The sequence below is a fragment of the Alosa pseudoharengus genome, unplaced genomic scaffold (assembly GCF_046254945.1).
Source record: "Alosa pseudoharengus isolate Yale_2024_CS ecotype anadromous, Long Island Sound unplaced genomic scaffold, YU_APseudo_1.1 YU_APseudo_1.1_scf_1, whole genome shotgun sequence".
Classification (NCBI taxonomy): Eukaryota; Metazoa; Chordata; class Actinopteri; order Clupeiformes; family Clupeidae; genus Alosa; species Alosa pseudoharengus.
In genome coordinates, this window is record NW_027468564.1 from 16,468,381 (window position 1) to 16,480,685 (window position 12,305).

The following is a 12,305-nucleotide window of genomic DNA, read 5'->3' on the forward strand; positions in this document are numbered from 1 at the left end:
TCACAATCAGCTACCATGTCCCTCTACCAAGTTTGGACTTCATACACCAAAGTGTTGCTGAGATGTGAGCTCACATTCTTTATTACAGCACCCCTAGAGGTCAAATGAGACTTTTTTTCCTTACATGTCCTCACAATCAGCTAATATGTCCATGTATCAAGTTTGGACTTCATACAACGAAGCGTTGCTGAGATTTGAGCCCACTTCCTGTATTACAGCGCCCCCTATAGAGGCCAAATGATGCCAATTTCCTACTGTGTCCTCACAATCAGATACCAAGTCCCTGTACCAAGTTTGGACTTCATACATCAAAGAATTGCTGAGATACAAGCTCACATCCTGTATTGCAGCGCCCCCTGTAGAGGCCAAATGACGCCAGTTTCCTAGTGCATCCCCACAATCAGGTACCAAGTCTCTATACCAAGTTTGGACTTCGTACATCAAAGCGTTGCTGAGATACAAGCTCACTTCCTGTATTGCAGCGCCCCCTATAGAGGCCAAATGATGCCAATTTCCTAGGGCGTCCTCACAATCAGATACCAAGTCCCTGTACTAAGTTTGGACTTCATACATTAAAGCGTAGCCGAGATGTTAGCCCACTTCCTGTTTGGCGGCATCGTCGCCATGTGTGATTGACTGTCACGGGCAAATAAACTTGAAATTAAAAAATCTGACAAGTATTGTTTGTGTGGCTCGGTCTGAAGATCATCTCCGCCAAGTTCTGTGAAAATCGGATGAAATTTGTAACCGCTGAAACTTTTCATAGAGTTTGGACTAAATCCAATATGGCGGAGGTCCAATATGGCGGAAAGTGACGGGATAGGGGTCGATGAACTCAAGATTGTTCAAGGATTCAGACGCTACCTCAATTGTGAAAATTAGACAAAAGAGTCAAGGATCACGAGCATGAACGCATGTCCAGCTTTGAACTGGTGGTGGCGCTAGAGTGTTCAATGTATATGCATGAAAATTGGTGCGAGTGATTGGGACAGTGTCCTGACTAATGGTATCAAGTCTTGTTATGTTAACTCAAAGCGTCACCTAGATGTTTGTCCACTTCCTGTTTGGTGGCTTCATTGCCATATTGGATTGGCTGTCACGAGCAAACAAAAATGAAATTAAAAAATCTGACCAGTATCGTTTGTGCGGCTCGGTCTGAAGATCATCTCCTCCAAGTTCTGTGAAAATCGGATGAAATTTGTAACCGCTGAAACTTTTCGTAGAGTTTGGACTAAATCCAATATGGCGGAGGTCCAATATGGCGGAAAGTGATGGGATAGGGGTCATTGAACTTAGGTCGGTCCATGGATTCCAACGGTGCCTGATATGTGAAAATCGGACGCACCATTCAATGGTCACATGCATGAATGCAATCCAGGTTCGACCCATTGGTGGCGCTAGAGTGTTGGGCATAGAGTTCTGGAAATTGGTGAGAGTGATCATGGGACAGTGCTGAATCAGAGTGCCTAATTTCATAACTTTAGACCCAGCGGTTCAATTTTCGGCCAGATTTTGACCTGTTGGTGGCGCTAGATGGCTGGGTTTAGAGGTCCGTAAATGAGTGTGAATGGTCAGTGGAGTGTCCCGAAACTTTCTACCAAAAAATCTGCACTTTTTAGCCAGGCGTTCTATGGGCTGCCATAGACTCCAATGGCAGAAGTTTTATAATAATAATAATAATAGGAAAAGCTAGTAACTCAATGGGTGCCTTCGCAGCTTCGCTGCTTGGCCCCCAAATATAGCTGCAAGCAGCAATGCGGGGGCCAAGCAGTGCGCTATAGCAGGAATGGCGTTGCCATGGGATGAGCAAGCACTCACAGCAAGTTTGATGGCAATTGGATAAAGAACGGCTGAGAAATAAGCTAATTTACTTTGTTAAAGCACAACTAGAGGCCAAATTACACCAATGTCCTTGTGCGTTCTTACAATCAGCTCCCATATCCGTCTACCAAGTTTGGACTTCATACACCAAAGTGTTGCTGAGATGTGAGCTCACTTTCTTTATTGCAACACCCCTAGAGGCCAAATGAGACCACTTTCCTTGCATATCCTCACAATCAGCTAATATGTCCATGTATCAAGTTTGGACTTCATACAACGAAGCGTTGCTGAGATATGAGCCCACTTCCTGTATTACAGCGCCCCCTATAGAGGCCAAATGATGCCAATTTCCTACTGTGTCCTCACAATCAGATACCAAGTCCCTGTACCAAGTTTGGACTTCATACATCAAAGCGTTGCTGAGATACAAGCTCACTTCCTGTATTGCAGCGCCCCCTGTAGAGGCCAAATGACGCCAATTTCCTAGTGCATCCCCACAATCAGGTACCAAGTCTCTATACCAAGTTTGGACTTCGTACATCAAAGCATTGCTGAGATACAAGCTCACTTCCTGTATTGCAGCGCCCCCTATAGAGGCCAAATGATGCCAATTTCCTAGTGCGTCCTCACAATCAGATACCAAGTCCCTGTACCAAGTTTGGACTTCATACATTAAAGCGTAGCCGAGATGTTAGCCCACTTCCTGTTAGGCGGCATCGTCGCCATGTGTGATTTGCTGTCACGGGCAAATAAACTTAAAATTAAAAAATCTGACAAGTATCGTTTGTGCGGCTCGGTCTGAAGATCATCTCCGCCAAGTTCTGAGAAAATCGGAAGAAATTTGTAACCGCTGAAACTTTTCGTAGAGTTTGGACTAAATCCAACATGGCGGAGGTCCAATATGGCGGAAAGTGACGGGATAGGGGTCGATGAACTTGGGATGTTCCAAGGATTAAGACGCTACCTCAATTGTGAAAATCAGACAAAAGAGTCAAGGATCACGCGCATGAACGCATGTCCAGCATTGAACTGGTGGTGGCGCTAGAGTGTTCAATGTATATGCATAAAAATTGCTGTGAGTGATTGGGACAGTGTCCTGACTAATGGTATCGAGTTTTGTTATGTTAACTCAAAGCGTCACGGAGATGTTAGTCCACTTCCTGTTTGGCGGCTTCATCACCATATTTGATTGGCTGTTACAGGCAAACAAAAATGAAATTGAAAAATCTGACAAGTATCGTTTTTGCGGCTCGGGCAGAAGATCATCTCCGCCAAGTTCTGTGAAAATCGGATGAAATTTGTAACCGCTGAAACTTTTCGTAGAGTTTGGACTAAATCCAATATGTCGGAGGTCCAATATTGCAGAAAGTGACGGGATAGGAGTCGATGAACTCGGGATGGTCCAGGGATTCAGACGCTACCTCAATTGTGAAAATCAGACAAAAGAGTCAAGGAATACGCGCATGAACGCATGTCCAGCATTAAACTGGTGGTGGCGCTAGAGTATTCAATGTATGCATAAAAATTGCTGTGAGAGATTGGGACAGTGTCCTGACTAATGGTACCGAGTTTTGTTATGTTAGCTCAAAATGCCACAGAGATGTTAGTCCACTTCCTGTTTGGCAGCTTCATCGCCATATTTGATTGGCTGTCACGGGCAAACAAAAATGAAATTGAAAAATCTGACAAGTATCTTTTGTGCGGCTCGGGAAGAAGATCATCTCCGCCAAGTTCCATGAAAATCGGATGAAATTTCTGACCGCTGAAACTTTTTGTAGAGTTTGGACTAAATCCAATATGACGGAGGTCCAATATGGCGGAAAGTGACGTAATAGGGTTCATTGAAATTAGGTCGGTCCAGGGATTCCAACGGTGCCTGATATGTGAAAATCGGACGCACCGTTCAATGGTCACATGCGTGAATGCAATCCAGGTTCGACCCATTGGTGGCGCTAGAGTGTTGGGCATAGAGTTCTGTAAATTGGTGAGAGTCATCATGGGACAGTGCTGAATCAGTGTGCCAAATGTCATAACTTTAGACCCAGCGGTTCAATTTTCGGCCAGATTTTGACCTGTTGGTGGCGCTAGATGGCTGGGTTTAGAGGTCCGTAAATGAGTGTGAGTGGTCAGTGGAGTGTCCCGAAACTTTCTGCCAAAAAATCTGAACTTTTTAGCCAGGCGTTCTATGGGCTGCCATAGACTCCAATGGCAGAAGTGTAATAATAGGAAAAGCTAGTAACTCAATGGGTGCCTTCGCAGCTTCGCTGCTTGGCCCCCAATAATAATAATAATAATAATAGGAAAAACTACTAACTCAATGGGTGCCTTCGCAGCTTCGCTGCTAGGCCCCCAATAATAATAATAGGAAAAACTACTAAAACAATGGGTGCCTTCGCAGCTTCGCTGCTAGGCCCCCAAATATAACCGCAAGCGGTGATTTACGGGGTCCGAGCAAAACGAACATGATGGCATAGCTTTTTAGTTTTACATATGCTTTGATTGTTTGGGAACAATTGTTCAAAAGAAACGTGATCGGATTTCGGTTATCGGATTTCAGTTACCGGATTTCAGCTATCGGATTGGATCAAATCTTGAAAATGGGTTGTTCAAAGGGAAACAAGGATCCTTAAATTGGATTAGATCACATAATCTATTCTTGGTTTTGATCTGGATAAAACCTTCACTTTGTGTCGTTCAAAACTTTTGAGTTGGATTGGAATACATTTGATGCATAAAATTAGGATTACCCTGTGCTGTAACATTATAGTGTGCTAACCTCCACAACCCAACAGTATTCTAACAATACTTGATTCTACAGGACTATTTATTTGTTGTGGATAAGATGAAGGGTTTGATAATGGAAGGCAGTGTTTCCCACAGAATTGAATTGTATTTGTGGTGGTGGGTTCTGTGTCGGAGTCAATAAGATAAACAGCGTATAATTATACAGTTATACTTGCCTTGCACTACAAGTCCATATTGACAAGTAGCTGTAATGCTGTAATGTTATAGTGTGCTAACCTCCACAACCCAACAGCATTCTATTCTAGTATGCTAACCTCCACAACCCAACAGTATTAACACTAATGCTTCAGGTGGGATTTGAACACTCAACATAAGGATGACCAGTACAAGGCATTATCCCACTAAGCCACTGTCAATCCTACATCTTTGCCAGTCACATTCACATGCTGAAAATGTGTATTGGTAAACACACAAGAAAAACTCCAAGTATACATTTGACAATAAAATGAAGGGCTTTCCTGAAAGAGAACACCTGAAAACGTTTGGAAATTCATCACCCATCTACTGTAAGCCAGCATTCCCACCAGGGCACGTACTCTCAGCGCAAATCTGCGGAATGATGTGAGATCTCCAGTGCGGATATCTGGCCCACCCATTACCTCAGCTATCCTCCTGAGTGACAACTTATGGGGCTGACCATAGTGCTCTATCAGTGAGCGCATAGTGTCACTATAAGGGTGGTCTGAGTTGCAGTATGAATCAGCTATTAGCAAAGCATCCTCAAATTTCAAGTGGTCCACCAGAACCTGATATTTAAAACGCTCTGTGGCATCTTCTGGTAGTGGATTCTCTAGGGCCAGCTTCAGTCTTGTAAATAGACGGGGATCATCGCTGGTAAACTGTGGTATGGATGGCTTAGGGCCTCTGTATGTTTTCTCTGTCTTGGGTGGAGAAGGGGAGCGATAATGGCTACTAATGCTGGAGGGTGGAGAACGTGGCTGTTGCGGTGAGTAATGTGTCCTGCTGTGCTGTACAGGCCTATATGAACGTTCTTCATGAGCACCAGACCTGTCTTGCCGCTGGCGTGGTGGAGGTGGATGTGGAGCATGGCGTGGTGGAGGTGGATGTGGAGCATGGCGTGGTGGAGGTGGATGTGGAGCATGTAAGTTCAGGTGTTCCGGTACAAAATATGACCGCCGCCCAGTCCAGCACATTTTTTCCACAAAAATAAATCACGCTGAAAGGCCTATATGATTCTAACTGTCTCACTAAATTGCATTATCCACACTCAATTCTCACTGGTATCTGCTAGACAACAAGTACCAAAACATGATTAGTGCATAGATTTCACATGTAAAATTCATTTTATACAACCCCAACTCCATCTTGCCTGTTCATAATTCTGAGAAATTATTGAATTGTGTGCATGTGTGCATGTACATGTTTATGTTATGTGTGTGGGTGTGTGTGTATGTGTGTGTGTGTGTGTGTGTGCGTGCTTGTGTGTGTGCCTGCGTATGTGACTGCATGCAAGCGTACATATGTCTACTGTGTGAGTATGTGTCATACGTATGATTACTGTGAATGTATGTGTGTGTGTGTGTATCTGTTTGTGCACATGTGTGCACATGAAATGGGTTAACATGACCCCTGGAGGCAAACATACGGAAAAAAATGGCCCTCCTAGGCCCTACAGTTCTCAAGATATTCACAGAAAACTGTGTCTGCCCTACCCTCCTTTCGGGGGGTCCAGTCCAGCGGAGGGGCTACAGATCAAAACGAAAAACGATGGTTCCATGCTATTCATGTGGGGTTACATGCCCACCAAGTTTCGTGTACCCTGGTCTTTCAGTGTCCCGGGAATCATTGACAGAAATTTGGACATGTGAAAAAGAAAAAAAAAAAAATAATCTGACTGTGCGGCGGTCATAATAAGACCTTTGTAGTAGCAATAATAACATGGTACTGTCTCAATACAAGAAAGACATACAGTAGCCCTGTATAATAGCGAGAATAATGTTCAAACGTACTTAGCACACTTACATTATAATGTGCATTAGCAAAGGGAGCTAAGCTGATTTACAAACGGTTTAATGCAGCTTCATTATTAAAGTAAATCAACATCATCATTACAAGCATGAAACAAAGATACAATTATGAATGCAAAGGGTCACTTACTGAATAATGGACGCACACAAACTAGAAGACACCCTCCTAAGCTGCTACTCCATCCCCATACTCACGGTGCTTAGACTGCTACTCCATCCCCATACTCACAGTGCTTAGACTGCTACTCCATCCCCATACTCACAGTGCTTAGACTGCTACTCCATCCCCATACTCACAGTGCTTAGACTGCTACTCCATCCCCATACTCACAGTGCTTAGACTGCTACTCCATCCCCATACTCACAGTGCTTAGACTGCTACTCCATCCCCATACTCGCAGTGCTTAGACTGCTACTCCATCCCCATACTCGCAGTGCTTAGACTGCTACTCCATCCCCATACTCACAGTGCTTAGACTGCTACTCCATCCCCATACTCACAGTGCTTAGACTGCTACTCCATCCCCATACTCACAGTGCTTAGACTGCTACTCCATCCCCATACTCACAGTGCTTAGACTGCTACTCCATCCCCATACTCACAGTGCTTAGACTGCTACTCCATCCCCATACTCACAGTGCTTAGACTGCTACTCCATCCCCATACTCACAGTGCTTAGACTGCTACTCCATCCCCATACTCACGGTGCTTAGACTGCTACTCCATCCCCATACTCACAGTGCTTAGACTGCTACTCCATCCCCATACTCACAGTGCTTAGACTGCTACTCCATCCCCATACTCACAGTGCTTAGACTGCTACTCCATCCCCATACTCACAGTGCTTAGACTGCTACTCCATCCCCATACTCACAGTGCTTAGACTGCTACTCCATCCCCATACTCACAGTGCTTAGACTGAAAAGAACGTAACTACGTGACACAAGTCACATGACCCATTTTAATACCATATAAGGTCTGGTAACAGAACTCCACTATGTGGCCTTTTTAACAAAGGCTGTGGATTTAAATCTTCATAAAGACACTTTAACATGGCCTATTGGTGGATGTGTACTTACATCTTCATAAAGACACTATAACAAGGCCTATTGGTGGGTGTGGATTTAAATCTTCATAAAGACACTATAACAAGGCCTATTGGTGGCTGTGGATTTAAATCTTCATAAAGACAAAATCTTCATAAAGACACTATAACAAGGCCTATTGGTAGATGTGGATTCAAATCTTCATAAAGACACTATAACAAGGCCTATTGTGGATGTGGATTCAAATCTTCATAAAGACACTATAACAAGGCCTATTGCGGATGTGGATTCAAATCTTCATAAAGACACTACAAATAGGCCTATTGGTGGATTTGAATCTTCATAAAGACACTATAACAAGGCCTATTGCGGATGTGGATTCAAATCTTCATAAAGACACTACAAATAGGCCTATTGGTGGATTTGAATCTTCATAAAGACACTATAACAAGGCCTATTGCGGATGTGGATTCAAATCTTCATAAAGACACTACAAATAGGCCTATTGGTGGGTGTAGCCAGGGCGCCAAGGCTGTGGATTTGTGCAGGTTTTAATTTCTTAATGCATCTCAATGTAAGAAGCACATAGAAAAGCCTATTGATAGTTAGATCAGTTTATCCAAATATGACAGTGACTTGCCTTACAAAATAAAGACGCTATAAAATAAGCCTATTGGTGGATGTGTGCATGTTGCTGAGCAATGTTCTCTTCAAATCAGTACAAAGCCTTCTTATAGAATATTCTTAGAACATTCTGTATTGGTGGGGTGAAAAACGGTGGATGCATTACATAATGTGCTGGTTCATCTAATGATAAATAATACTCTATTTCAGTCACCAGTCATGGTGTCACTGAACCTGATGAAACAGACAGACTAAGAAATATACTCACCACCAGTGTTGGGCAAGTTACTGAAAACTAGTAATTAGTTACAGTTACTAGTTACTTCTTTCAAAAGTAATTCAATTACGTTACCAATTACTGTATATCAAAAGTAATTAGTTACTAGAGAAAGTAACTTTTGAGTTACTTTTAAGTCTGCTTTTAAAATGTCAATATGAACAGTACTGAACAGTCACACACACAATAAACCTAATTTTTGGACCTATTTATTGTAGTTTCAACGGCCCTTCAAATCAATAGCCTTGTGCATGAGTTCTCAAACTTTTTCCGACCACAAAACATTCTACAATGCATGAAGGCCTCCCTGGCCTTGTTTTGCGCCACCCTCACCATCTAGGTGGTTTGATAGATATGTACAGTACACTGCCTACCGCTTGCCTTCTACTAGTATGCATGGTGGTGCACTGACACTGAATTCTGCAATATAGTAATAAGTTATTATTATCATTATTATTGCAATCCTTCTGTAGGCTACATGGAATTCGTTCAATGGGATGTAATGTGAAACAATGTTAAATGGCCTATTTTCAAAGCAGTTATTCTCTGCTCACACACACATAACCTTAGGTTATCCTCATCCTGCTTTGAACACAGTATTATTTAGCATTTTAAGCACCACCAGTTTGGGAAAAGCCTGCGCTGCACAAGTGCTGACCTACCAGTGGCGTGCACAGACATTTTGGGGGGCAGGTGCTCAGGAGGGGGGGGGGGGGGGGCACTTTTTAGCGCACGTGGAACACTTAATTATAAAAAAAAATTACACGCACATGTTGAATGAAATTTGACTTGTGCTGCAATTAGTAAATCAATATACAAGTAAGACAATAAAGAGACCAAAATGTGTTAATTTATGTTGCCTAACAAAACCTATACAACAGAAAACGTTCGTCTTAACACATAGATTTGCAATTGCAAACTCTACCGAAATTATTTGTAGCCTATGTGGTCATCCTCACGTTATCTGTCATTGACTTGGGCTACAGCGTAAAACTTTATCAGGTGACCAGTCGGCTAAAAATGCTTAGTTGTTTGATGCTGTATGAGACATTTTGCTGCACAACAAAATGATTACACGTTGGGCTTAGAGGGCAAACTGTACGATTTTACTTGATCTGTAAGACAATAAAGAGACCAAACAGTACGAGAAGGAGTTATAGTGGGCGACTGTTGTCATTACATGAATGCAGATGGGCAATTTTCACAGGTAATGGGGAACTTCCCGTTTCTTCTGTCACAAATGAATGTGTTAATACATGTTGCCTAACAAAACATATACAACAGAAAACGTTCTTCTTAACACATACATTTGCAAAATCTACCGAAATTATTTGTATGTGGTCGTCACGTTATCTGTCATTGATTTGGGCTACAGCGTAAAACTTTATCTAGCTTCATCTAACTAGTTTATCAGGTGACCAATCGGCAAAAATGCTTGTTTGGTGCTGAATGAGACATTTTACTGCACAACAAAATCATTACTTGTTGGGCTTAGAAGGCAAACTGTAGGATTTTGCTTGATCTGTATGTCACCTGGCTGATGGGGCACGGGAGAAGCAGCCTGTCAGCGACCATGCCTGCTACCTGAAGACGCTTACTGAACTGCTATGGTGCTGCGCATTTGGCGTGCGAGTTCACGTGACAAAGGAAGAGAGATAGGCTGGTCCGGTGTGCGCAAGGAGGTGGCTCATTTCGGGGCATTGTTTCAGTCGTTTTTAATGGCTCAGATTTTCAAAAGATAATTTCAAAACCGACCTCAGTAAAATCTTAATAATATTAATAATAATAAAAAAACAAGTTTCAAAAGGGCATTTTCGTTGATAAAGGGCAAACTTCCTAGTGCTTTAGCACCACCTAGTGTCTATGTTTGCACGCCTATGTGACCTACCGAAATAAGTTCTAATGCATCCGAGAGTTTGGGATTGTCGCGCACTATGCAGAAGGTTACTCTTCATCTGATAAGGTGTTCCAGAGAGAAGTTGCATGTTTCGTCGCAGACAAATGAATCCATAACACCATGGACGTCAATTCCGATGTAAGCCTACTGTGCAAATAACTCAAGTAGCTGTTATGTAGGCCAGTGGCGCAAAAAGTGGGTATGCGCTATATGCGGCGCATAGGGGCGCAGCTCCATGGGGGCGCCAAAGCGATATATATATATTTGGTATTTTCTATATGTAGCTACTGCTGTCCGTTTCTAAATCATTTCAGCTTTTTCTCAATGTTCTATAACATTTTAGAGGACTAACAGGCTATAGTAGGCGCCCTATCTCATAAGATTCCATCATAGAATTTTGACATAGAAGAGGGAGTGGGGGAGTGGGGGCGCCGTGAGCGCTGGGTGAGCAGATAGGCCTACGAGTAGTGAGTTGCCATCTATGGAAAAAGATGGATACAGCAAAAAAGCTGTAGGCGGCTAAAAATAGAAAAAGAAAGGAAAAGGAGATGGCATGTCAAGGGATGCAACAGCAGTTAAATAAGTGGACGGTGAAAGGCAACAGGTAGGATTTAAAGTGATGATGTCTGTACTTGGAGGCTTGCAAATATGAATGTTAACAGACTAACTAGCGTTTGTTTGCATGCTCATACTGCACTTTTAATGGCCAACTGCAAACAGAAATGTCATGCTAGCAGTAACTCATAACATTTTTCCATATCCTAACAATGAAGGCTCCTTGTAATAACTTAATATTGTGTTGTCAATGTGGTGCAAACAAACAAGGCTAGAGTGCCTATCAGCCTTATCCATTGTGAGCAATAGCTGGCAAAAGGACGTTATGAGAACCGTTTAGACTCTCTTAAAGTGGCAATGCACCATTTATAAATTACTTATAAATTACTTATCACATCAGTATAACATCAAGTTAAACATCAAATTGGCAGCATTTCTTTAAAAACATATTCAATAGACACTAATACATAGTAATAGTGTAAATTAGTTTGTGTTTTTTTTTTTTTGGGGGCGGGGGGCGCCAATATTGTTGTTGCATACCCCTCAAAAATGGGTAGTTGCGCCCCTGATGTAGGCTACGGTAGGCTATTTGGAGGTTTCTTTATCTGGTAAGTGAAATCTGCATTTTCCTCGAGTTAAACGTGTGCTTGCTTGTGCCAAGGCTATATATAGGCTACCGTATAGCCTATTGGTGTTGTGGCGTGGCTATGTTGTAAGAATGAGAAATTGATATAACGAGGCTTTTGCGCAATAGGCGAAAAAGAGCGGAGATAAACAACAATGCGCTTTTACTGTAGTGGAGCTTACGAGATGGAAACTAAAGGGAAAAGGCTTTTAAGATGCCCATTTAAATTGTAGCGTAATGCACTCTTGTGTGTTTTAGCATAAATCTGAAATAAGGAGGAATGTGAGGAGGCTCCTATTAACTGTAAAGAATGCATCTGCAATCTGAACATGAAACACAATCGCTGAAAACACAGCTAAGGTCGGGAGACAAAGCAGCAAATGTGCATCTTGTCTGCAGTCGTTCATTCAAGATCAACAGAGTAACGAACTCTTTGAAATTTCAGTAATTGTAATTGCGTTACTGGATTTACAAAAATACTTCGTTACATGCTCGTTACCACTAAAAGTAGTGGAATTACAGTAACGCGTTACTTTGTAACGCGTTACTCCCAACACTGCTCACCACACACACACACACACACACACTCACGCACACCAGACTAAGAAAGTGTATCTGATATTTCTCAAGCATTTGTTTCATCACTTTCAATTACACCATGGCTCA

At 42.4% G+C, this 12,305-nt stretch overlaps 1 protein-coding gene across 1 annotated transcript in view; it reads left to right on the forward strand.

The window, feature by feature from the left end:
* LOC143117189 (endonuclease domain-containing 1 protein-like) overlaps positions 1–12,305 on the forward strand; it is an 89,587-nt gene that overhangs the window by 72,732 nt on the left and 4,550 nt on the right. Inside the window, exon 2 of the mRNA XM_076278753.1 lies at positions 5,603–5,728. Within this exon, the coding sequence (XP_076134868.1) occupies positions 5,603–5,728 (126 nt within the window). The remainder of the gene's footprint in view (positions 1–5,602; positions 5,729–12,305) is intronic.